The following is a 25270-nucleotide window of genomic DNA, read 5'->3' as shown; positions in this document are numbered from 1 at the left end:
AAGAGGACTTCTCAAAGCTTAAGATCAAGACTCCCCTTGGAGTCCTTGGATGAACATATTTTGGGGCTTCACCAAATACTGGTATCCCCTGTAATTGTACACAAAATTTTATACAGGTACACAAGTCTATAATTTTCAACAGATTATCAAATGAGTCCATGAGCCAAAAAGATTACTACCTTAGAGAGTAATTTAATAAGAATATGAGATTCAACTTCAGACAGATTCCCAGAATATTCAAAGGTGATTAGATCTAAAGACTAGAGATGCTAAGAGATATGTCTAGAGGTAAACAAATTTTAAATCACATCTTATGGCCTATAACAGTTTCCTGGATACCTGTAGAAATAATCAGTTTCTTCAGTTTGACTTCAGGATACCCAAGCACTTAAAAATGACTCCAGAATGAGTCACGGCAGTTGATCTTGTTGTTGAATGCTATTTGCATCAAAACACAAGGAAACTTAGGTCTGAATAAAACAGTACATTTCAGGAGAAATATGTGGAATTTTGATAGGTCATTTTTATATCTCCTCAATTATTATAATCCATTGGTACTAAAACACACAATTTCCCCACACTTTAAATCTCTAAAATTGTAATATATCTTATAATTAATGATGTGTCATAGTTTAAACGAACCATTTTTTTCTTTCTTAGTGATTCATATACAAAGGTGAGTCTTATAATCAATGGTGTCTGAGATTTGCAGAAATACAGTATGCCCTGAAATATCAGTTCTTGTCACCAAACAATCACAAAGTACAAATTAATGACTGCTAAAATGTCCCATTAATGCTCCTCTTCCTATCCAGTTTAAATGAACTTTGGATATACTGAACCATTCAGGAGACTTGGAACTTTAGGACTGATCTCAAGTCTCCAGAGTTATTAAGTTATCCTTGTAGATATCCTTGTAGCTCTAGATGCTAGAAACTTATAGCACACACAGAAAATTTCTAAACCTGGAAAGGTCCTAACTAAGAAAATTCAAAGACTGAAGGGGTGAATTTTTACAGTGTCTTTGGGATTCCAACTGACAACTGCAAAAGCCTCAGAGATTCTGTACAGAATACACAAGATTAATTATATATATATATATATATATCCATGTATCTATATCTATCTACATATATATCATATATATGTCATATATATATATCACAGAAAAAATTAATATAAGAATAATGTATACTTTTTCTAATAAGGGAAAGTAAGAAACATGATACCCTCACAATAAGAATAGTTTCCACTTTCTATAGGAATCAATAAATACTGGGTTCAAAAGAAAGCTACCACCATGGCTTGCTGATCTGCAAAACATGTCATATAAGGACAGATATAAATAAACTAGGGCCTTCAATATAGAGGAATTAATTTGCAGAGGCAATATGACAAATATCTTCAACATAAGCAGAACTGTAATGCTGAAGAGAATTCCCTTATTCTATATTGCTTCAGTACCTCAAGGGTAGAACTGAGGAATAGAAGGTTATTGGGAAGTAGACTTTGGTTCACTAAGGAAAATAATATTATAGTAAATATGTCAAACCAGAGCTGGACTAAATCTCTAAGCAGTGACACTGTTTAAGAATAGTCTACACAACCATCTGTCAGGGATGTTGCACAAAAGATTCCCTTATTGCAAGATAGGTTAAAATTGATAACTTCTAAGGTTCCTTTCACAGGTTTTATTATTCTATAGACCCCTCAAATTTGTATTTATTAAGAAAAGTTTTATTATGAAAAAGAGATTTAAAATTAGGTTCACCACTAAATTTAAACCCATTTCAATCAGTCATTCTAATATTCCGAAGTATATAAGCAGTAGTGGTGAGCAGGCTTCAGCTAACCAAATGGGTTTTAACTCACCAAATTCAATTATCCACTACCATGATTACCTGCTTCCTCTACCTCAATAACTAATCAAAGTTGTGAAGAGGCAAAAGTATAAGTCAAACTATATTCATTCCGACATTTTCAATTTTTCTCTTAACATTCAGCACACTAGGTCTCTTACATTGTTTCAAGTTATCTAAAGGAAAAAAAAAAGGAATAAAAACAAACCCATATCCCATGCAACCAAAGTTTATAGCAACAGGCAGCAGTGGGGTGAAATTCCACTCTAAAAGGATATCAGCTTTCTTCTTCTTAGAAAGTTCTTCTTGCCAAAGCTCATGTCTTTTCAACTCATGATCAATGATATTCATACACAGAGCTCCAATTTTATAGTGAGTGATAAGTCCATGAAACTGAGAAAAGCTTTAAAGAAGAGATTTTGATAAGTATTTAAAGGAACAGATTCTCTGAGTTGAGGAAATCTCTTTTGGGTAAACATGGGTACCAACGATGTAGAAAATAAATTTGATATACATATTTCAATAAATGAATATACTGAAAGTATACTAGGAACTAGGAAGACTTGTAATTATAAGATTACTTTAATTATAGTTTAACATACTATCCTCAACTGAAATCACTTTTTAATTACTTTGAAGAAGTTAGACTTAAATAAAACACATTTTTGTAATTAACCAAATTAACTCAGTCAGATACTCTCAAAATAAATTTTGAGACTATTGCCTAACAAAATGAGTAACGTAACGATACTAGAATCCATTTTATTTAATGTATAAAACTAATTGATATCAGAGAATAAACAAACTAGTAAAGTATAAGGCATAGAGTATAAAAATACAAAACAAATTATTAGTAGTTATGTTTTGCATATGTTTCCCAGGCATATGCAATTATTCCACTCAACTATTTATCTAATAAATATTTATTTGCTATGCTGGCACATTTAAAAAATAGAGACCAACAATTTTCTAGTAACTGACTAGAAACTTTTCATATTGTCTGAATAAAGACCATTCTAAAAAATATATGCATATAAATAACATATATGGACTTGTAATATGTATGTACATATGTGTACATATAACAATAACATTTACTGAGCACTTACTCTGGGTCAAGCTTTATTCTAAATATTTTAATTCATTAATTCATTTAATCCTAAAAACTACTTAAGAGAATGCTACTATTACTATCCACATTTTACAGATAAGGAAAAAGACACAGAGAAGTAATATAACCAAGGTATTACAGTGAATAAATAGCAGGGCTGGTATTCCAATACAGTCTAACCCAAGCCTACATTCTTAAACTCTAAACCATATACTATCCTGTTTTGTGTGTGTGCGTGTATGTGTGTGTACAAGCATGGGTGAATGTAGATCGAATGAAAGACAGAACAACACAGAACAAGACAGAATGGGAAACTGACAAATAAAAGTTCGGAGCCAGAGCACGGGCAGACACACAAAAAGACAGAGAAACCAGTGATTGGCAGACTGAACCAATGACACAGATAGACGGAAACAAAGACTGATAATTTTATTTAATAATTTTTACACATACCTGGAAAAGCAAAAGAAGATGTAAATTATGTTTGTAGCTAACTCAACACTTTGCTTCCAGTCTTCTCTTAAGACCCTTGCTAATGCACCAAGGGCAGTTTCTAAAGAAAAAGGAGATGTACAAAAATGATCATTCATTTTGCCTCTGGTAATAAGGGGTGATTTAGTTTTACATGTCTAGTTATTAATAAATAACAAACTAAGATAGAACTGGAACAAAAAAAAAAGGATGCTTCTTTCCAACACAGAAGTTATTTTTAAAACTAAAATACAACTTTTACTTAAAAACTCATAATATACAGCTTTAAGTCTATCACAATATACAAAATAAAATATGATTCAGGTAAAGTAACATGTATATTACGAGTGATAATAAAATAAGGACATTTATTTCTTGATTTCCATTTCCATTGGTAACCTTGCTACTGTAGTACCAATTTTTTCTGTAACATGTTTTTGAGAGTAAGGAACAAAAAACTATAGAAAAAAACTATAGAAAAAAACTATAGAAAAAATAATAATTGCTTAACAGGCTAACACTAGTTTCATTAAAGGAAATTAATAAAAACAAGTATACACAGAAAATAAGTAATATTTCAGTATCATGTTAAATTTATGCCTACAGAAACAAATAAAACTAAATACTTTCCAAAAATTAGCTGCAAGCTAGGTTAATAAACATCTCTGCTAGATTTTTATCTTGAGGAATGTAAAATTAATGGCTTGATTAATGAGAATTACCATATACTAAATAAACATAATGTAATGAGACTGGTTTCAAATTATTATATGGCTTACTAATTCTTTAATTAAAATAAAATAAAATATCCATATATTAAATATTAAAGTAATTCAATTTTAACAGCACTCAGGATCTACTGTACTTCCTTGGCTGCATTATCAATATTTATTATGGTAATGAAAAAGTTCTGACCATTCAGAACATAAAATCACAAGAATTAGATATACAGTTATTAATTTATTTAACATAGGATTTTTTTAACAAACTAAAAAACATCCTATGATACCATTTCACAATGCTATTCACACTCAGAATGCCAAGCATTGGTCTAAGATATGCATTGAACACAATGATTCTGGAGTCAAATAAATAGGCAAGCAATGCACATTAACATGTGAAGGCTCCAAAGCCTTACTTAATAAAGAATCTGACATTTTTTTAATCCAGTATTTCTCAAATGCATTTGGACCCCCATTATACAGAGGAAGGAGTATTTCTTAGAATATCCTTTGGAAAATGATTTTCTATAATGTGATTTTAGGCATAGATTTAGTGACCCATTCGTAAAATGTTACTTCATTTTTTTCCCTAAGCATAGTTATAAACATAGTGTACAAAACTATCTCAATAAAAATATAGCTACAGGAATTATAAACAGGTTATCGGAAATAGCCAAAAGAAAATTACAAAGTTTATAAAAGATCAAAAGACAATCTAAAATTAATTAATAAACTGATAGTGACCACCATCAAAATCCCATCATGATTTTTAAAAGAATTCAATACAGTAATTCTCAAATTGAAATATAAGAAATGCACAATAAAGCCAATCTGAGGGAAAAATCAATATGTCTTCTATATTCTAAAGCTTTAGTCCAAATACAAAACAAAACATAACAAGAACAACAATTATGGTACTGGTATACGAATTCACCAAATAGATCAATGGAACAAAAATGAGAGGACCAAAACAGATCCATGTATATAATGGAACAGTACCTGGCACAGAGAAGTGTTCAAAAAATGTTGACTGAGTAAAAGAATAGGAGGTATGTGGAAGAGAAGGATCAGATCTTTAAAGAAGAGTATTTACTAATTAGGTTGGGTTAACTACCTGTCCAATATGGAAAAAAATAAATTAAAGCTCCACCACCCACTTTAAGCAAAATTAAATTTCAAGGCTAAGCACTTCTAGAATGGCAGAGTAAGGAACTCCTAAAATCTACTCCTCCATAAGCGGAATGAGAATACTGATAAAAATTGTCAAAATAAACCTTTCCAGGACTCTGAAAATTAACTGAAGGCTTTCAACAATTCAAGGAGTTTATTCAAGGAAAATGGTTGAATATTGGTAAGAGCAATGAACTTTGTGGTATTTCACCATGCCCTGATTCCATCCTCCTCTGTCCAGAGTCACAGTAGTCTTGAAAACTGACAGCAATGACGCTACATTATCTGCGAAAAACAGCAGCCCAGCAACAACTGAAGGGGTCAGAAAAGTCTGGACCACACCAAAAGCTCATCCCCAGAGAACTGTCACTACTGACCTATATAGATGCTATAGAAAAGCTGCATTCTTTGGGTTTGTCTTTATTTGACCTGACTCAGAAATTGCTTTGTACAAACAGCTTTCTCCCCAAGACATTTATTGAAAATAATCAGTGCCAACATCACAGCTGCCTGAAGCAGCCTTACCAATTTAAACTAACAAGAAGACAACTGAAAAACTCAAAAGGAAAAACTGGGGAATGAAATGTCCATAGGGGCTTTGAAATGTTCCAACACATTTGTGGGACTCAAGTACATATGCATGTGCAGGGCTGTATACCTGCCAAGGAAAGTCCTGAGAGGGTCCCAATCTCTTGCTTCTGGCTAACCTTGAGGCAAAATGCAAGCAGGGGGTGAAAGCCAAGGCAGGCTTACAAACTGACTGCCGGATCACTGAAGACATGTTCAAAACACACAGAGTCCCTTAGTAAAGTATGGAAGACTTATTTCCAGGCATCTGAGGAAATCTCTGCCAATCATTAGCTGACCACAAATTAACTGAGCAGAGACTTCAGTGGATACAGGCTGCTCAGAATTAGCCCAGAAAACTCACAAACAGCAATTACATCAAATCCTGGGGGGAGCAGGAATTTGATATTGAGTTGCCACATTATATTATTTCAATTAAAAATACCAGATATGCAAAAATAGCAAAGGATGGAGTGGGAATCTGGATTTATAGAGTTGCCACACCATATTATTTCAACAAAAAATTACAAGACATGAAAAGAAACAAGACAGTATGGTCTGCACTCAGGAAAAAAAAGTCAATAGAAACTGTGAGGAACCTTAGATGTTGGACTTCTGAGACAAAGACATTAAATCAGCTATTATGGGTTTAATTCTTTGAATTAAAAGATTAAAAGACCCATGCTAAAGAATTAAAGGGAAGTATAATAATGATGGCTTACCAAATAATATCAATAAAGAGATATAAATTATTTTTTTAAGAAGAGTCCATAGAAATTCTGGAGTTGAACAGTAGAATAAATGAAATGAAAATTCACTTAGAGGGTCTCAAAAGCAGATCTGAATGGAAAAAATAATCAGTGAACTTAAAGACAGGGCAACTGAAATTATCCAGTCTGAAGTACACAAAGAAAAATGAATGAAGAAAAGTGAACAGAGCTAAAGAGACCTAAAGAAAAAAGAAAGAAGAAAAGTGAACAGAGCTAAAGAGACCTGTATGACACCACCAAACTTACCAACAAACACAATAATAGGAGTTGCAAAAGGACTGAACAGAGAGAAAGGGCAGAAAAAAAATAAAAAAAATAATGGCCAAAAACTTCCCAAATTTGATGAAAAACAATCTTCACGTCCAAGAAGCTCAAAAAATTGCAAGTATGGTGTTCTAGTTTGCTAACGCTGCCGGAATGCAAAACACCAGAAATGGATAACCTTTTATAAAGGGGGTTTATTTGGTTCCTCAGTTACAGTCTTAAGGCCATAAACTGTCCAAGGTAAGTCATCAACAATCAGGTACCTTCACTGGAGGATGGCCAATGGCATCCGGAAAACCTCTGTTAGCTGGGAAGGCACATGGCTGGCATCTGCTCCAAAGTTCTGGTTTCAAAATGGCTTTCTCTCAGGATGTTCCTCTCTAGGCTGCAGTTACTCAAAAATGTCATTCTCACTTGCTCTGGGGGCACCAGTCCTCTCTTAGCTTCTCCTGAGCATAACTCTACTTTCAACGGCCGTCTTCAAACTGTCTCTCATCTGCAGCTACTCTCTTAGTTCCCGTGCATTCTTTGAAGTATCCCTCTTGGCTGTAGCGCCTCTTCAAAATGTCACTCTCAGTTGCACTGAGTTCCTTCTGTTTGTCAGCTCATCTATATGGCTCCAGTGATTTAATTTAGACCTACCCTGAATGGGTGGGGTAACACCTCCATGGAAATTATCCAGAGTCCTCAACCACAACTGTGTGGGGCACATCTCCAAGGAAACACTCAAAGAATTACAATCTAATCAACACTGATACGTCTGCCCACACAAGATTACATCAAAGATAATGGCATTTTGGGGGACGTAATACATTCAAACCAGCACATAGGTAAACTCAAAGAAAGCCACTCCTAAATACATCATAGTCAAAATGTCAAAAGCCTAAGGCAAAGAGAGAATCTTGAAAGCAGCAAGAGAAAAGCTAGTCAACATGTACAAGGGATCCTCAACAAGGTTAATTAATACCTGACTTATCAGAAACCACAGAGGTCAGAGGCAGTGGGATAACATAGCCAAAGTGCTAAATGAAAAAGACTGTCAACAAAGAATTCTATATCAAGCAAATCTGTCCTTTAAAACCATAGAAGAAATTAACACATTCTCAGATAAACAAAAACTCAGAGAATTCATTGCTAGCAGACCTTCACTACAAGAAATAGTAAAGGAAGTCCTTCAGGCTGAAATGGAAGAGCACTAGATGATAACTCAAATGCACATGAAGAAATAAAGAGCAACAGGAAAAGTAACCATATAGGTAAATATAAAAGAATATACAAACAATTTTGATTGCTACTCTTTTCTTCTTATATTTGATTTAAAAGAAAAATGCATAACCCAAATAGAACTGTTGATAGGCTTTAATGCTTAAGGATTTAAGTCCTGTGATATTTTAATGCAAAGGAACCGGGAGGGAACAGAGGTGTACTGGAGCAAAATTTTTGTACACTATTCAAATTAACTTGATATTAATCTGAATAGCATTGTTTTAAATTAAGATATTAATTGTACTCTCAGGGTAAAGACTAAAAAATTAACTCAGAAAAAACCAGTAAAAGGGATGCAGTTGACCAAGACGGTGACATAAAAACACTCCAGGGTGCCATTCCCCCATAGACTCTTTGAACACATAGCAAAAACAGGCAGAACTATCTTCCTCAAAACTCTGAAAACAATTACAGGGGTTTAATAACTAGACAAAGGCTTTTGTCAAGAAAATGCAGCTTTAAACTATAGAGAAACTCATGGTGCCATTCCTGGACTCTCCGTCTACTCCCCTGTGCAGGGTGAAGACAGCTTGTACTCCCATTGTGGGTCCCTGGTACTGTTCCAGAAGAAGCAGAGTAATAACCACTATGTGCATAGTGGGGTACATGACTCACTGTGCCAATCTACAGGGTGGCAGCCTGAAAGAATGAACCAGGAAACATATCTGGGGATGGCAATACCAGAACTTATGTGCAGAAGAAGCAGTTTGTAGACAGCTAGAACAGTGAAAGAAACGACTAAGTCAAAGTGGCCTGGAGGAAGGATTACCGGCTTTAAGTCACACAACAGAGCGCCTAGTAGGGGGAGAAAGTCTTTTTCATAGGGAGAATATGGGGAGTTTGAATTACTGTAAATAGGGAAAATCTTAAGTCCACAAGCACAAGCCCAAAACCAGACACTGGTCAGAAAATATCTTCTTGACTGGAGGGCTAAACCCTGAAGGAGAGTACCAGCCAAGGCAGAGCCAATTTTCAAAGACTGTAAAAGGTATTTTTTGAATGGTTGGTTTGCTTTTGTTAGCCCTTGGCATTCAAGGAAATCTCAGTCACATCAGTATCTGGATACAAACTTAAGGAACAGCTCAGGAAAATCTGAGAGCTAACGTTTTAAAACACTAAAATGCACAGTGATCAACAAAAGATTACAAGGCAAACAAAAGAAATAGGAAATGATGCCCAATTCACAGGAACAAGATAAATATCTAGAAACCATAAACAAAAAAGACCAGACTTTGGACTTATCAAAAACTTAAAAAAAAATTATCTTCAATATGCTCATGGAGATTAAAAGAAAACACAGAAAGTACTAAAGGATATCAGCAAAACAATTAAGGAACAATATGGGAATCTCAGTAAGGACACAGAAAATTTTAAAATGAACCAAACAGAAAAACTGGAGTTGAAAACCATAATAACTGAAATGAAAAATTCCCTAGAGGGTTTTAACAACAGACTGGAGCTGGCAGAAGGAACAATCAATGAAATCAAAGATGAGGAAATTCAAATGATTCAGGCTGTGGAGCAGAAAGACAAAGAATTAAAAAAAAAAAAAAAAAAAGTGAACAAACCTAAGAGATTTATACGACACCATCAAGGGTACCAATATACACCTTTTAGGAGACCCAGAAGAAAGAGAGAAAGGGGCAGAAGGAATATTCAAATAAATAATGGAAGAAAACTTCCCAAATTTAATGAAAGATACAAATATGCACATTCAAGACATCCAACAAACCCCAAACAGCATAAACTCGAAGAAGACCAAGCCCAGACAAATAGTGGTCTAACTGTTGAATGTCAAGGACGAGGAGAGAGTTCTGAAAGGCACAAGAGAAAAGCAGTATGTTATGCACAAGGGAGTCCCAGTAAAAATAAGTGGTGATTACTCATCAAAAACCATGGAGGCAAGAAGGCAGTGAAACAAAATATTTAAAGTGCTGACAGAAAACAATTGTCAATCAAGAAGTTTGTATCCAGTGGGACTGTCTTTCAAAAATGAGAGGAAAATTAAGACATCCCTAGATAAACAAAAGCTGAGGGAGTTCATCATCATAAAACCAGTGCCATAAACAATGCTGAAGGGAGTTCTTCAGACTGAGAGGAGAGGACACCAGATAGTAGACTGAAGTGGCATAAAGAAATAAAGACCTCTGGTAAAAGTAATCATATGAGTAATTATAAATGCAGGTAACATTGTATATATTTTTGGTATATAACACTGTTTATTAATTCTTACAGGCTCTAAAATGCAAATACATAAAAAAGTAACGATAAATTATGGTTTTGAACATATAATGTATGAAGATATAACTTGTAACAAGTACAACAAAAAGGTGGGTTGAAGGAGAGTTATAAGAATAGTGTGTGTGTATGCTCTTGAGGTTAAGCTGGTTTCAAATCAACAAGACTGTTAAAGATTTAGAATGTTAAATTTTAGCCCTGTGGCAACCACAAAGAAAATATATCAAAAATATATACAGAAAGAAATGAGAAGAAACTCAAAATGGTGCATGACAAAATACCAACTAAACTTGAAAGTAGGCATTAATGGAAGAATTGAGGGACAAAAAAGGTATAAGACTTACAAAGACCAAGTAGAAAAATGGCAGAAGTAAGTCCTGCATTATCAGTAGTTACTTCAGATATAAATGGATTAAATTCTCTAGTCAAAAGGCAAAGACTGGCTGAATAGATTAAAAAGCATGACTCACCTATATGCTGTATACAAGAGATTCTCCTTAAATTCAACATGAAAAGATGGAAAAAATTTACCATGCAAAGAGTAACCAAAAGAGAGCTGGGGTAGCTATACTAGTATCAGATAAAGTAAGATTTAAGCCAAAAACTGTTATAAGGGACAAAGAAGGTCACTATATCCTGATAAAGGGATCAATTCAACCAAATACATAACAATTATAAATATATATGCACCTAAAGGCAGAGCTCCAAAATATGTGAAGTAAATATTGACAGATTTGAAGGGAGAAACAGATGGTTCTATATTAATAGTAGGATAATTCAATAAACCATTTTCAATAATGGATAAAACACCTAGAAAGAAGATCAATAAGGAAACAGAAGACTTGTACAATAGTATAAAGCAACTGACACATACAGAACATTTCACCCAACAGCAGCAGAATACACATTCTTCTCCAGTGCACATGGCTCATTCCCCAAGACAGACCATTTTAGGTCACAAAACAAGCCTCAATAAATACAAAATATTGAAAGCATACAATGACTTCTTCAACCACAATGGAATGAATTTAGGAATCAGTAACAGAGAGAGAACTAGAAAATTCACAAATATGTGGAAATTAATATACTTTTCTCTTTGTTTTTTGTTTTTATTAGAGAAGTAGGAAGTTTACAGAAAAATCATGACTAAAACACAGAGTTCCCATATACTACTTTATTATTATCACTTTACATTAGCGTGGTATATTTGTTACAATTCACGAAATAACATTTTTAGGATTGTACTATTAACTACAGTCCATCGTTTATAATAGGGTTCACTGTGTTGTACAGTCCTATTTTTAAAAATTTTTTATTCTAGTAACATATATACAACCTAAAATTTCCCCTTTTAACCACATTCACATAGTTGTGCTACCATCACTACCATCCACTGCCAAAACTTTACCATCAACCCTAACAGAAACTCCATATAATTTAAGCATTAACTCATTTCCCACCCACACCCCATCCTATGGTAAACTATACTCTAGATTCTGAGTGGCGCTTGTTTATTCTAATTATTACATATCAGTGAATTTATACAATATCTGTCTTTTGGTGTCTGGTTTACTTCATGCAACACAATGTCTTCAAGGTTCATCCCTGTTGTCCCATGTATCAGAACTTCATTCTTTTTATGGCTGAATAATATTCCTTTACATGTATATACCACATTTCATTTATCCATTTATCAGCTGATGGACACCTGGGTTGCTTCCGTCTTTTGGTAACTGTAAATAATGCCACTATAAACACTGGTGTACAAATATCTGTTTGAATCCTGACTTTATTGTCAAGTTGTAGGATTTCTTTATACATTCTGGATATAAAACCCTTCCTAGATATGTGGTTTCAAAATATTTTCTCCTATGGAATAGTCTGACTTTTTACTTTCATGATAAAGCCCTTTGATGCACAAAGTTTTTAATTTTGGTGATTTATCAACAACAAAAAGCCAAACAACCCTATTTAAAAATGGGCAACAGATTTGAATGGACATTTCTCTAAAGAAATACAAATGGCTAAAAGGCACATGAAAAGATGCTCAATGTCTTTAGCCATTAGGGAACTACAAATCAAAACCACAATGAGATACCATTTCACACCCACTAGAATGGCTACTACTAAAAGAACAGAAAATTCCAAGTGTTGGAGATATGGAAAAATAGGAATATTCATTCATTGTTGGCAGGAATGTAAAATAGTGGAGCTGCCATGGAAGAGAGTCTGCAGTTCCTCAGAAAGCTAGAATTACTACATGACCTGGCAATCTTGTTCCTAGGTACGCAACCAAAGAACTGAAAGTGGAGCCTTGAAAAGATACTCACACACCGATGTTCATAGCAGCATTATTCACAATTGCCAAAAGATGGAAGCAACTGAAATGTCCATCAACTGATGAATGGACAAATGAAATGTGGCATATAAATATAATGGAATATTTTTTCAGCCATAAAAAGCAATGAAGTTCTGATTCATGTGACAACATGGATGAACCCTGAAGACATCATGTTGGGTGAAATAAGCCAGACACAAAAGGACAAATATTGTATGATCTCACTGATATTAAATAATTAGAATAAGAAAATTCATAAAGTCAGAAACTAGAATATAGGTTATCAGAGGCTGGGGTGGTGGAAGGGAATGTGGAGTTAATATTGAAATTTTACAGAGTTTCTATTTTGGGACTATGGAAAAGTTTTGGTAATACATGGTGGTGATGGTAGCAAAGCATTGTGAAGGTAATTAACATCACTTAATGATACATTTGCATTAGTTAAAACGGGGAAATTTAGGTTTTATATGTATTAGAATTTATAGTACAATTGCAAAAATGTTTTTTCCTCAGTTGGAATAAATGCACCACACTAATGTAAGCTGTCAATAATAGGGAAATATCTTGGTTTGCCTTGGTTGCTCAAGGAAACACCATGCAATGGGTCAGCTTAAACAATGGGGATTTATTTCCTTACGGTTTGAGGCTGAGGAGGGTGTCATCAAAGCGATGACTTCTCCCTAAGACTGTGGTGTTTGGGGGCTGGATGCCTGAAATTCTTGGTCCTTAACTTGTTACATGTCAAGGCACATGGTGTCGTCTCCTGGTCTCTCCCTTCCCTTCCAGGTTCCATGGATGTTCACCTTCTGGCTGCTCCCTCTGTGACTCTCTCTTACTCTGTCAGAATTTCATCCTACTTACAAATGACTTCAGTAATAGGATTAAGACCCATCCTGATTGAGGTGGGCCACAACTTCACTTAAGTAACCTCATTATAAGGTCCTGCTTACAATGGGTTCACACAGGAATGGAGTAAGTTCAAAAACATGCTTTTCTGGGGTACATGCAGTTTCAAACAACCAGACGTAGTATATGGGGACTGTATTTTAATGTATGATTTTTCAATAAATGTACAACTTCTTTAAACAAAAAAAGATTTAAATAAAAAATAATGGACAAAAACAGAAAAGACAAGTACTTTTTCAAAGTACATAAGAGAAAAAGGATTAAAATATAAATATGTAAGATAAGAAGATCATATATATGTGGATGTGTGTGTGTGTGTATATAAAGATATGAATACAAAACTTACAAAGGAGGAATTCCAAAAGGCAAACTCAATGTAAAACAATGAGATACTACCTATTAACAACCGCATAATAGTAATATTTAAAAGTTTGATACTTTCATATTCTGCTATGGGGATATATTGGCACAACCATTTTGGACGGCAATTTGGTATGCCTTAAGACATTATGACTTTGTAATTTTATGTATGCATATATACCCTAAAGAAACCCTTGCTTGTGTATACAAAAAAGTATGTACAAAGCTGTAACTGAAGCAATACACTCTACAGAAAAATCTGGAAGCAATCTAATGCCCATCAATAGAGGAATAGCCAAATAATATGTATAAATTCATAAATAATCAAAAGTAGTTAAAAGAAATTAGTTACATCTATATGTATCTACAAGCATGCACTCTCAAAACATTAATGTATACAGAAAAAATTAAATGAGAAATATACTAGTAATATAAAAATTCATATAAAGCAATTGTCTATATTTTAATATGGAAAAAACTCATACACACATACATGTAAACATATGAAAAAGCTCTGAAAGAATGCACTACAAAACCCAAAACAGATTAGGGGGTAATGGTCAATATTACCCCCTAATCTGTAATTTGTAAACAATATTACAAAAAATGGAATATTATTTGTAATATTCCAATTCTTTTAAAAGAACATATTCATATAATAATTATATAATTTTTAAAAGTTTAAATGTACAAATTAGAATACTGGTAATGTCCTAGGGTCTCTGGAAAGCTCTCCAGATACATATTCTAAGCTACAAACTATTGGTGTGCACTGTGCAGTCTGCATAAAAGCAGTCCGACAATGAACAAAACAGAGTATTCTTTCTCATGTGATAGAAATCAGGTAATAATGAAATCTTCCATGTTTTATTTTTGGTAAAAAGGAAGATCAGCAAACTATGCTTTAAAATAATTTTATACTATTATTACTAAGAAAAAGGTTTTAAGAGCATTATATCTTTTGCTTTTACTACCAAGAACTTCTAGGGAAGGGAAAGCAAACAACTGGTGTTAAATTCAATCTAAATGAAATTATAAAGATGTACAGCTTTTGCTTTGCTACTGAGAGAAAACTAACATTGAAATTCTAATTTAATAAAAACATTTTATATATTCATGTGCAAATATCAAAAGTTTCATCTTGTATCTTGTATCCTAGTTGGAAATACAAAAAAGTTTTCCAGAGTAAAAGAAAAGATACACTACCATTAATGCTTGATTTTCCTAGTTTAAATTTAATTGTTTTTTAATTCTCCAGAGAATATTTAAATGCTACTCTCTAATGTTAAAAAAATTGAGCAAGAAGGTAACAGAGAGCTGGGAAATATATGCATTCCTAAATCTGGTATAAATAATTTTAGTTTATTCTTTATGATAAACTTTAAAATCATGTTTTACAATTATTTTTCCATTTTTAATATTTCTAGATATAAATCACCATTCAATAGTAGTTCTTCCAAGTTATCAGGATTTCGAGCAAGCTGAAGGATCAAGGCAGAACCCCGAACCTTATCAGGAATATCTTCATATAATAATTCAATGTATTCATCCATGTCATTGATGTTAGCAACTTCATCAATCTGAAACAAAGGAAGAAGCAGGAAGCACTCCAATGGAACAACAATGTTCAAATGATCCAAGGTCAAAGGAATGATATTTGTAATCAACATGTTCCCCTTTACAACAATAGACATATTTCCAAAGAACTCAGAGTAGCCAACTCTTTGTAGGGAGAAATTGGACCTTTAGATGCTAGACCTCCAATACAAAAATAAGCTTGTAAATCATATGATAAAATAATGCAATAAACTATAAAAATTTGTCTATCAATATAAAGTACCTTAAATGTAGCGCAAAATAATTTGTATCTACAATAGATGAACAGGATTTCAAAATGAATTGCAACATTTAAAACATTTTTTCACAACTTATATATTTTATCAAAATAAATTGTTAAATTGTCTAAAAAGCACACTCAACAATTTTTGTCTTTATCAATTTAAATATTGATTTTCTATCATTTTCAGGTACTTCTAAAGTTCAATAACTTTTTAAATTCCACATCTAATTAAGGTAATTGTGTGCATTATTGATGGTAAAAACATAACACCTTACAACCAATTTTCTATTAGATTAGAAAACAGTCTTACCTCCATTCCTTCAAATGGAGGTGGATCTTTAGGCTTGCTTGATTTTTCTTTTTTTTCTGTAAAAAGATTTTTTTTTAATGAGGAGAATTAGGTTTTTAGTGTTTCTGGGTCAACTTTTATTTTCAGCAGCTGAGTTTAATTCTAGTAAAGCTGGGGATATTAAAACTGAAAAGTCTATGAAATAATCTATCTTTTTTCAATGTATTAAAAGTGTTTACTATAATCCATCCGTTCTAATGAGGATATCACAGAATATAAATGAATAAAATCTATAAATCATCACTCAAGTTATTAAAGGCAGAAATTTCAACTTTGTCCCTTGGCATTGTATGTATGTGTGTGTGTGTGTGTGTGCATAGCCAGATTTGCCAACAAGAAGCAAAATAATCTATTTTTAATATCTTCTCTTTCCCTTTCTAAATCAACAACAAAAAGAAGTAACTTGTGTAATATAAAAACAAATAAAAATTGACAAAGGAAAAGGAAATGACCGGAGTAATTTAAAAGTTAAAATAAAGAACAGTTGCTCACTAATAATTTTTATCAGTAAAATTAAGATAACAAATTATAAGGAAAATAAACAATGTTTGTGTTAATTTAATCCTCACTTGTTTCCAAATAAATTAAAGAGGTATTCAAAGGTGTTAAACACAACCTTGGGCCATTTGTTATATTGGATTACTTTGTTAATAACAAATTTCATTTTCTAACAAAAAAACTACTAAAAATATTCTAGTGATCTGGCTCAAAAAAAAAAAAAAACACTAAGTAATGCATATACATTAAAATAAGTTACAGTAGTGTCACAATTTTGATTCTATAATGAGCAAATATGTTTTACATACAGTAGGAATTAGCCTTTATTATTTTCAAAAAGAACAGCAGCCATTCTGGATAAGGTCACGTCTTGTCAACAGCTAAATTTTGTCTTGAACAGATAATTTACCATGACAGTGGTTTTAAGTAAGCAAAAAAAAAATCACTTGAGCTAAAGACTTACAGAGTCAAACAAGTATTATTTTGTTTGAATCACTTTAAGGGAAAGGCTTCTGGCTTTGAAATAGTGAATACTAAGTAAAAAAGTTAAGAAAGAAAAATTGCATTATTCTAAATAAGTGTACATTTAATATAGTAAAGCATTTCATATATGTCTTTAAATTTTAATATCCTTGTAGAGAAATATATTGATTTGAATTATTTTATCCACTATGAAAACATGAGTATTTTCTCATATTCCTTGAATTTCTGAGCAAGGGTGAGGAGATTGATATGCCCTGAAAACTCAGTGAATTATAAGAATACAGCATTAGGAAAAATCAGTATTAACTATATTGCACATTCTTCAATAAATACACTTTTATCTTTAAAACCTACAGGATTTATGTTTCTCACTTTGCATTTATTTCATGATGCTATCTTTCATCATCTATAGAGGTACCTTAAGAAGAAGAATCTAATATGAAATATTTATATTCTATAAAATTCTTGATAAATACTATTTCCTTATCCAGATAACACTTGTTATTAATAATTAACAACTATACACTGAGTGCCAGCCATATGATCAGAAGCAATAAAGTTCAAAATGCCTATTTTTGCTTTTAAACATATTCACAGTCATTCAATTCATTCCACAAATATATATTGATCACATAATATGTATGAGATACTGTATTTAGGGCTAACTAATAAACGTGCATATTAGTCACAAGACATTTTATTTGCTATGGATGGAGAAAGAAGTCTAAGGAATTTTTTTCCTTCATTTTTTTTTTTTACTTCTTACAATCACAATTTGAGCATTTTTAAGTTATTTCAAAGGCACCATAATTTAGAACTCATCAATGGTGAAAGATATGTAGATTAATAAATTCTATGAAATGTGATAGTTACCATTCAAGAGTCTGAAATGACCTTCCATTTAAATACTTGTGCTTTTTTATTATTTAGATTATTTGAAAATGTCTTCTATAAATAATCACTTGCTTGGCTCTTAGTATTTTAATGGCTTGGTTCTTTTATGCAGGAACTAAAGTTAAGAGAATGGCAACAATAGAGACACAAAGGAATGAAAAAAGTAATATTTTCCTAAAATTCATAAAAGTTATATTGTTAGGATAGTCTAAAGCATATGATATATATTTTAACACAAATAAGCCATTAAAATAATGTCAATAAGAAATTCAGAAAAATAGGTTTTCTGTCCTAAAATTATTCTATAATCAGTATGACATAGACATTTCCCTTTTTACTCCTTTTCACTGACTATGCGCACACACACAGTATAATGAAACAGAATCAGATTATTTTATGTGGAAGCATCTAATATAAAGTCCAGCATACATAAATCTTTGCGCACATACACAGCATAATGAAACAGAATCAGATTTTATGTGGATGCATCTAATACAAAGTCCAGCATCCAGCATACATAAATCCTAGCTAGTATGTTTTATTCTTTCATTCATGTTCTCATTCATAGCACTAGTGAAAAAAAAAACCAACATTCAAATATCAAAGTACAAAATATAGTCAAACAACTCTGGTTTTGTATTAAAAATCAGGATTTCTTCAATTTACCTTTTCCTGACAATGCATCACGGCGGTTCTGTAGATAGTACAACAGCTGTTCTACTTCATTTAGTTTTGAGGGATGAATGAGTTTACATTCTTCAACCACCTTCCGTGCCAGGGAAGTTATATCTGTGTTGGCATTCAGACTCTTAAGACGAATGCTGCAAGCATATCAGAATTTACAAATCTCAGGTTTTATAAAAGTAAGCAACAGCTTCAATGATGTTTCTTTTAAATAAATAATTTATAAAACACTTAAATGTATTTTGGTATAGAATCCTTTATTAAAATATAATAAGGTATTAGATACAATCAGACTTACAAAAATAAAAAAGCCATCACTTTCTTTGAGCTAGACAAAGAAGATTTTAAAAACAAGCATTAAATCAACATCTGACTATTCTAGGCAGAACAGCATAGTCAGAGATACAGCATTTCTGATTCAAAATATACAGTAATTAATCATTATTGGATGTGAGAATACATATCACCAAAAATGAATCACTTTCTTGAGCACACCCACAATAATTTACTTTTTTTAGTTAGGAACAACACAATATTAATCATTTTTGGATTCAGTTGTTCCGTTAGTAATTATATAGAACACAGAAGAGAAAAAAATTCAGACGTATTTTAAGACTTACATGAGACTCTCTGTGGAATGAATGAATATATTTTATACTTGCACTAAAAAAAATAATAAGCCATCCCCTTCCTCCTTTTTAATTTAGCCCAGGAGATTCCCTGGGAACCCTATAAGGAAAGGTTGTTCAGAGTTTGGAAACAATTGCCTATTTACATGGATTCATGGCACCTGGGAGAGCTATGAAGACATAAAATTAGGTTCAAGACGGGGATACAAGCTCATGGTAAAAGGCTGTCAAGCAGATGCAGCCATGCAAGGCTTAGATTCAAAGAGAAAAACACAAGAAAGCAGCCACTGCATAGAACTGTTCCTTGGTGAAGATGGCCAATTTTTGTGGACAGACATTAAGATATTAGAGGCAGCAGGGGCAAAGATCTAAGGGAAATGTCCTGTGTTTAGCATCTGTGAAATCATTATTCAGAGGAACATGATCTCTCCTAAAACCAGTCCAGTAGAGTGATTTAGATATTATTCCCAGCTACACACCCCAAAACCTCTGGCTCCCAGGATTCTGCAAGGCACTCCATACATAGTCTTTAATAAATTCCTTTCATGTGTAAATCTGTTTGAGTGGTTTCTAAAGTTTGCAGCAAGTACTCTAGCAATACGCTCTTTATTTTAATTTACCTATTTGGATATTTTTATGTTCCTACTTTTTATTCTTTTAAATTGTTTTTATTTTTGTGGTTTTAGCTGAACCTCCGAAGGCAAAGATAGAAAGAAGGTTCCATTCAGACAAAAATTCTCAAAAGACCTCTCCATGATTAATTTTAATAAAGAATCAGGAAATCTTGACATCTGTAATGAATCTGATTTAGAAAAGGCCCAAAAGAAACTCTGTAAACAGGCTTTCCAAAATCTTTCTTTAGATGCATTTTCTACTAACATATATATTGGCAATCTGATTCATCTTCTTTTTATCCAGGGTAACAGACAGATTTTCTATTAGTGTATAGGTCCCTCTCCTAAACCATTCCATTATAAAAGACAAGGAAAAAAATAGGTCAGGCTATAATTCTTAGAAAGTATCAGCTGTATGTCAACTGGATTATTCCTATAATCAAGAAATAGAATCTTCATTAAACAACCTATGCCTATTAAGAACACCAAAAACTAAACAAGAAAAGTACCCACATCTTTAATGGAAAATAACCATAAGTTTCTCATAAAGAAATCTTCAGAAAACTGGGACTCTGTTGAGGATGGTCTTGTACATTCCTTTACCCAACATGAAATATAAGCCTTCTGGACCTGGGTCACAGCACTGACTACTTCAATTTAATGACCTTTTTACTTCATACCTATCTCAATCTACACAACTCACCCTCCCCTCTGCTGCCACTGCTAAAACCTCTTCAACTATTAATAAAATATGTTCTCCTTTTGGTCCCATAATATGATTCTTCCCCAAATCCTGGTGCACCCAGGGTTGAGTATCACAGGGTTGAGATACTCAGATTTTTCCCTTATCAATGTTTAAATCTACATACTCTAACCAGTTTGTAACAACTCTTTCCAGGGGTCTGACTCTCTAGTGAATGCACTCCTTGTCCAGAAAGCCTGCATACTTTCAAACAATAACAGCATCCTAATTTAATTCTAGTTGAATAGGCTACTGGCTACATACTTAAGAACAAAAAACTAAATTGCTCTCCTGAAATGCAGACACATGAGATTCTAAAGGCAAAGACGCTGATCTGCCTTTAAGATCTGCCTTTAAGATCCAAAAGGATTTCCATACTTTCTTAAAATGTTCAAAATTCAGGCAAAATTCAGGCAGCAATCACAAACACAGGACAAAGGAAAATATGAGAGAACACAAAAAACTGCATGCATATGAGTTAATACCTACATTATGCAAGCGTTTTTCTCCTCAATCTAGTAGATTAGAAGACTCCATTATCTTTAACAAATTATGTATACAATTTAGTCTCCTTATAATTAAAATAAGACAGACTAGGATATCCTAGTAAGATACCAAGCGTTTGTAGGGTTTCTCAGCTTCAGCACTATTGACATTATGGGCTGAAAATTCTTTGTTACAGAAAGCTGTCTTGTGCACTGCAGATTGTTTAGCAGCATCTCTGACCTCTACTCACTAGATCCCAATAGCACTCCCCCAGTTATGACAACCAAAATTATCTTCAGATATCTCCAAATATTTCCAGGAGGGAAAATCATTCCTAGTTGAGAACCATTGGTATATAGTTAAAATACAGTGTTTTTCAGTGTGATAAATACTACTGTATGCACTCCGAAACAGCAAGTAATTGCATATATTTAATACCATCAAAACACAGGATAGGAATTTTTTCTAGCTAATTTTCAAATCAAAACTTTTTCTTTTATAGGAGGAAGAGGTTTAGAAGAGAATACTAGACAACCTCAGACCTTCTCTACTTCCACAAACTAGGGAAGGAAGGCAATCACCAGCACAATAGCAGCTAATGAAGAAGTCAGTTCCAAGAGGTTCCTGGAAGTATCACAAAGGCAGGAAATAAAGTATGGAGGATATTGGGAGATCTAAGCCCAATCCCCTAAATCTTATTACTAACATCTTTCAAGGGATGAATTCAAGGTCTGCCCCCAATTTGGGAGTTTTTGAAAGTCATACCACTTCCTGCAATTCTAGGGAAGAAAGAAAAACATAGGATCCCTTAAATACAAATTTTCTAAATTAAGCTAAAAAGTCCTACATAAACATATCTTTTATGATTAACTCCACAAGTTAGTTTATGTTCTAATATATACATTTACTAAATGGGCTATGTCAGAATAGGTGTTTTTCAGTAGATTCCCATTATGCTTCCATAAATCTGATTTTCTCTGGAATAAATATTCTCTATTTTATAGTTAATTACAATCTCTGCTTCACTAAAATGAAGTATGTCTAGCAGAATGCCATAATCATTCATCATCTACACAGATTAAAACACTAACTCTATATAAAGTTTGTGGAGTTCACTACTTTCAAAATGTGCACAAATGAAAACTTACATTTTTTGGCATTCCTTTCGTTCTCCCAACATTGGATCCCCCATTTCTCCAAGTATGGTAGCTTCCACTTCATATTGAACAATGAGTGCTTTTTCTGATGGATGCACATCAATATTTCCTCCTTTAACTTTTCTAAAATGAAAAATAAAAAGAGCATAACCAGATTAAAAACTGACAAAACGTCCATAGTTTTTATCTAGCAGTTTCTAGTTCCAAAAACATGTGGGCTGGATTAAAATATGCATTTAATCAAGTTTTCTCTTGGCTTGGACAAAGAAATAATTTTTTTTTCTCTAACTCTGTATTATATAGATAATTCTTGGTCCTGCAAAAAAACGAAAAACAAAAAAACAAAAACAAAAAAACAAAAAACACACACACACACAAAAACATACTTTTATGAATGACACTATCCAGAAGAATACATTTACCCAAAGAATCATGCATATGAGCAAGCTATTGCAACATAAACAGTTAAGATGGTTTTGGAGAGAATGACCTCAACTAAAAGTAGGCACTTCAAAAGCAAAGACAGCTGTCCCACATCACTTTTTTTTTTTTTTAACCCACACAGGAAAACTGGAACCAAAAGCGTACTAAATTAATTTAGAAAGAAAAGTTGTTTTTCTTTTTTTTTAATCTCAATGAAAAAGCTTGCTTTGTGAGTTGATACAAAACATGCCTTCCAAAACTACATGTGTTAAATTGTCACTATTGAGCAGTGTTTGTAATTATTAATTTCTGAAGTAGATCCTGATGCTTCTGGACTTCATGTGGTTAGTGATATCATTATGACCCTTAAGGCAGATGATACAGACAAACATGGTGTTACACATTCATCATTAATTTTGAGAAACAAAAATCTAGTCCTTAATTTTTCATTAAATAGGTTACATTTTTAAAACTTATTGCTGTCAAAAGAATTTATCACAAAATTAAAAAGTTTAATCAAGTAATAAAATAAATGAACAATTGTAGATTTACACCAGGTGACAAATGACCAAGTTATTGTATGAAGTATTCAGACTACTCTCCAGATGCTCTCTGGCAGATTTGTTCAGCTTCTATTTCCTGCACATATTTCACAAATATGTAACATAATTGTCCATGATTCCAAATGACCCTACCAACTGGCAGCCTAGGATATTCATGCATCCTGCAACCTGCAGCATAGGTATGGCACAATAGGCCATACATCTCACACACTAGACAAGACCATGGCAGAAGCAGGAAATACAAAGTGGAAGTATACCAAACCCATCTACTAATGATAGTTCATTAAAAAAATTAAAATCTGGGACAAATGCTAAACCAGAGCAACAGCTGAAAACCAGGACCGTCCAGGGCAAAGCAAAATATATGATCACCCTTAACCAAATGAAATCGTTTCTAGTCTACTCAAAGATCTGTCTCCAAAAATTATTTATTTTGTCATGTGTTTATTTGCAGATTAAAATGAACACGTCTCAAATTGAAAACCAAAAAAAAAACCAAAAAACAAAAAAACATACCTTGATACCACAAAACCCTCCCACTAACATTGTTTTTCACTGTTGCCCTCAAAGCTCTTAAGAGTTTTTAATGGTTGTTCTAATTCTATTCACATGTGAATTCCAATTAGACTTGGCTCACACCCACCCCTACAGTACCAAGAGTTCTAGCTGAAGTTATCAATTTCCTCCATTTGCAAAATGATTAAAGTTTTGATCTCCACATTTAGGTCTTTATTTTACCTGTAAACTGTTTTTGCTTTGTGGGGAAAGGAATACAATTTCAATTTTTTTCCTCTAGAAAAACCAATTGTATCAGCACCTTTTGCAGTGTCTTTCAAACTTTTTCTTTTCTTTTTTTGGCACAAGGCATAAGTACAGCATCAGTATACAATCACACATAAATGAAACAAAAGTTTCATAAAATAATACCTGTTTTTACTATGTGCAATGCATTCTATTCTATTCACAACCCACTGATACACTACGACCCACAGTTTGGAAACAAAACCTAATTTATTGAATAGCTGCCTATTCACCACTGGTTTGCAATGTTACCTCTTTCATATATGTGACCTGATTTCTAGGGTTTTTATTTTATTCAATTCATCTACTGATCTCTTTTTAACAGCAAAACTACACTGTCTTTAACAAGTTGAAAATGTCTTAATATCTGATAAAGGAAGTGCCTCCCATCTGTTTCATCTTCAAATTTTTCTTGCCATTCTATGACTTTGCTCTTCCATTCAAATTTTTAGGATCAGTATGTGAAATCCCTATTGGGATTTTTATTCACATATGAATTTATAGCTTAATTAAGGCATAAGTCCATGAACATGGTATATCTATTTAAGTTTTACCTTTTTATCAATGAAATTGTATATTGTTTCTAGAAAGGTCATATCCATCTTTTTTTTTTTTGTTACATTTATTCTCAAGTACCTTATATTGTTAGCTGCTTTTGTAAATAACTTTTTTCTAATTTAGTTTTTAAACTAGCATATAAAAATTCATTCTTTTTTTTTTTTTGGTATATAGATGTTAAATCCAGAAATTGTTTCCTAATAACCTGATATGATGTTAATGCCAATATCTTGAACATTATTTTGGGTTTCTGTGCCAGTTTGTATATATCATGTCCCCCAGAAAAACCCATATTCTTTAATGCATTCTAGTGTGGACAGACGTATTAGTGTGGATTGGGTTGGAACCTATTGGATCAGTGTCCATGGAAATGTGACCCACCCAACTGTAGGTAATAACTCTGATTGGATAATTTCCATGGAGGTGTGGCCCCACCCATTCAGCACGGGCCTTGTTTAGTTTACTGGGGCACTATATAGGCTCAGACAGAAGGAGCTCACAGCTAAC

The 25270-nt window shown here is 32.9% G+C and overlaps 1 protein-coding gene across 3 annotated transcripts in view; it reads right to left on the bottom strand.

Moving 5' to 3' along the window:
- The window catches only part of KIFAP3 (kinesin associated protein 3), a 194726-nt gene that overhangs the window by 130393 nt on the left and 39063 nt on the right, over positions 1 to 25270 (bottom strand). For all 3 annotated transcript variants that reach the window (XM_037825375.1, XM_037825374.1, XM_037825376.1), the window contains exons 2-7: positions 22410 to 22541; positions 18773 to 18927; positions 16193 to 16248; positions 15481 to 15622; positions 3424 to 3523; positions 2138 to 2262 (exon numbers count right to left, since the gene is read on the bottom strand). In XM_037825375.1, the coding sequence (XP_037681303.1) occupies positions 2138 to 2262; positions 3424 to 3523; positions 15481 to 15622; positions 16193 to 16248; positions 18773 to 18927; positions 22410 to 22541 (710 nt within the window). The remainder of the gene's footprint in view (positions 1 to 2137; positions 2263 to 3423; positions 3524 to 15480; positions 15623 to 16192; positions 16249 to 18772; positions 18928 to 22409; positions 22542 to 25270) is intronic.

Source organism: Choloepus didactylus, chromosome 2 (assembly GCF_015220235.1).
Source record: "Choloepus didactylus isolate mChoDid1 chromosome 2, mChoDid1.pri, whole genome shotgun sequence".
NCBI lineage: Eukaryota > Metazoa > Chordata > Mammalia > Pilosa > Megalonychidae > Choloepus > Choloepus didactylus.
The sequence above is the reverse complement of the archived record's forward strand: the minus strand, read 5'-3'. Positions and strand labels throughout refer to the sequence as shown.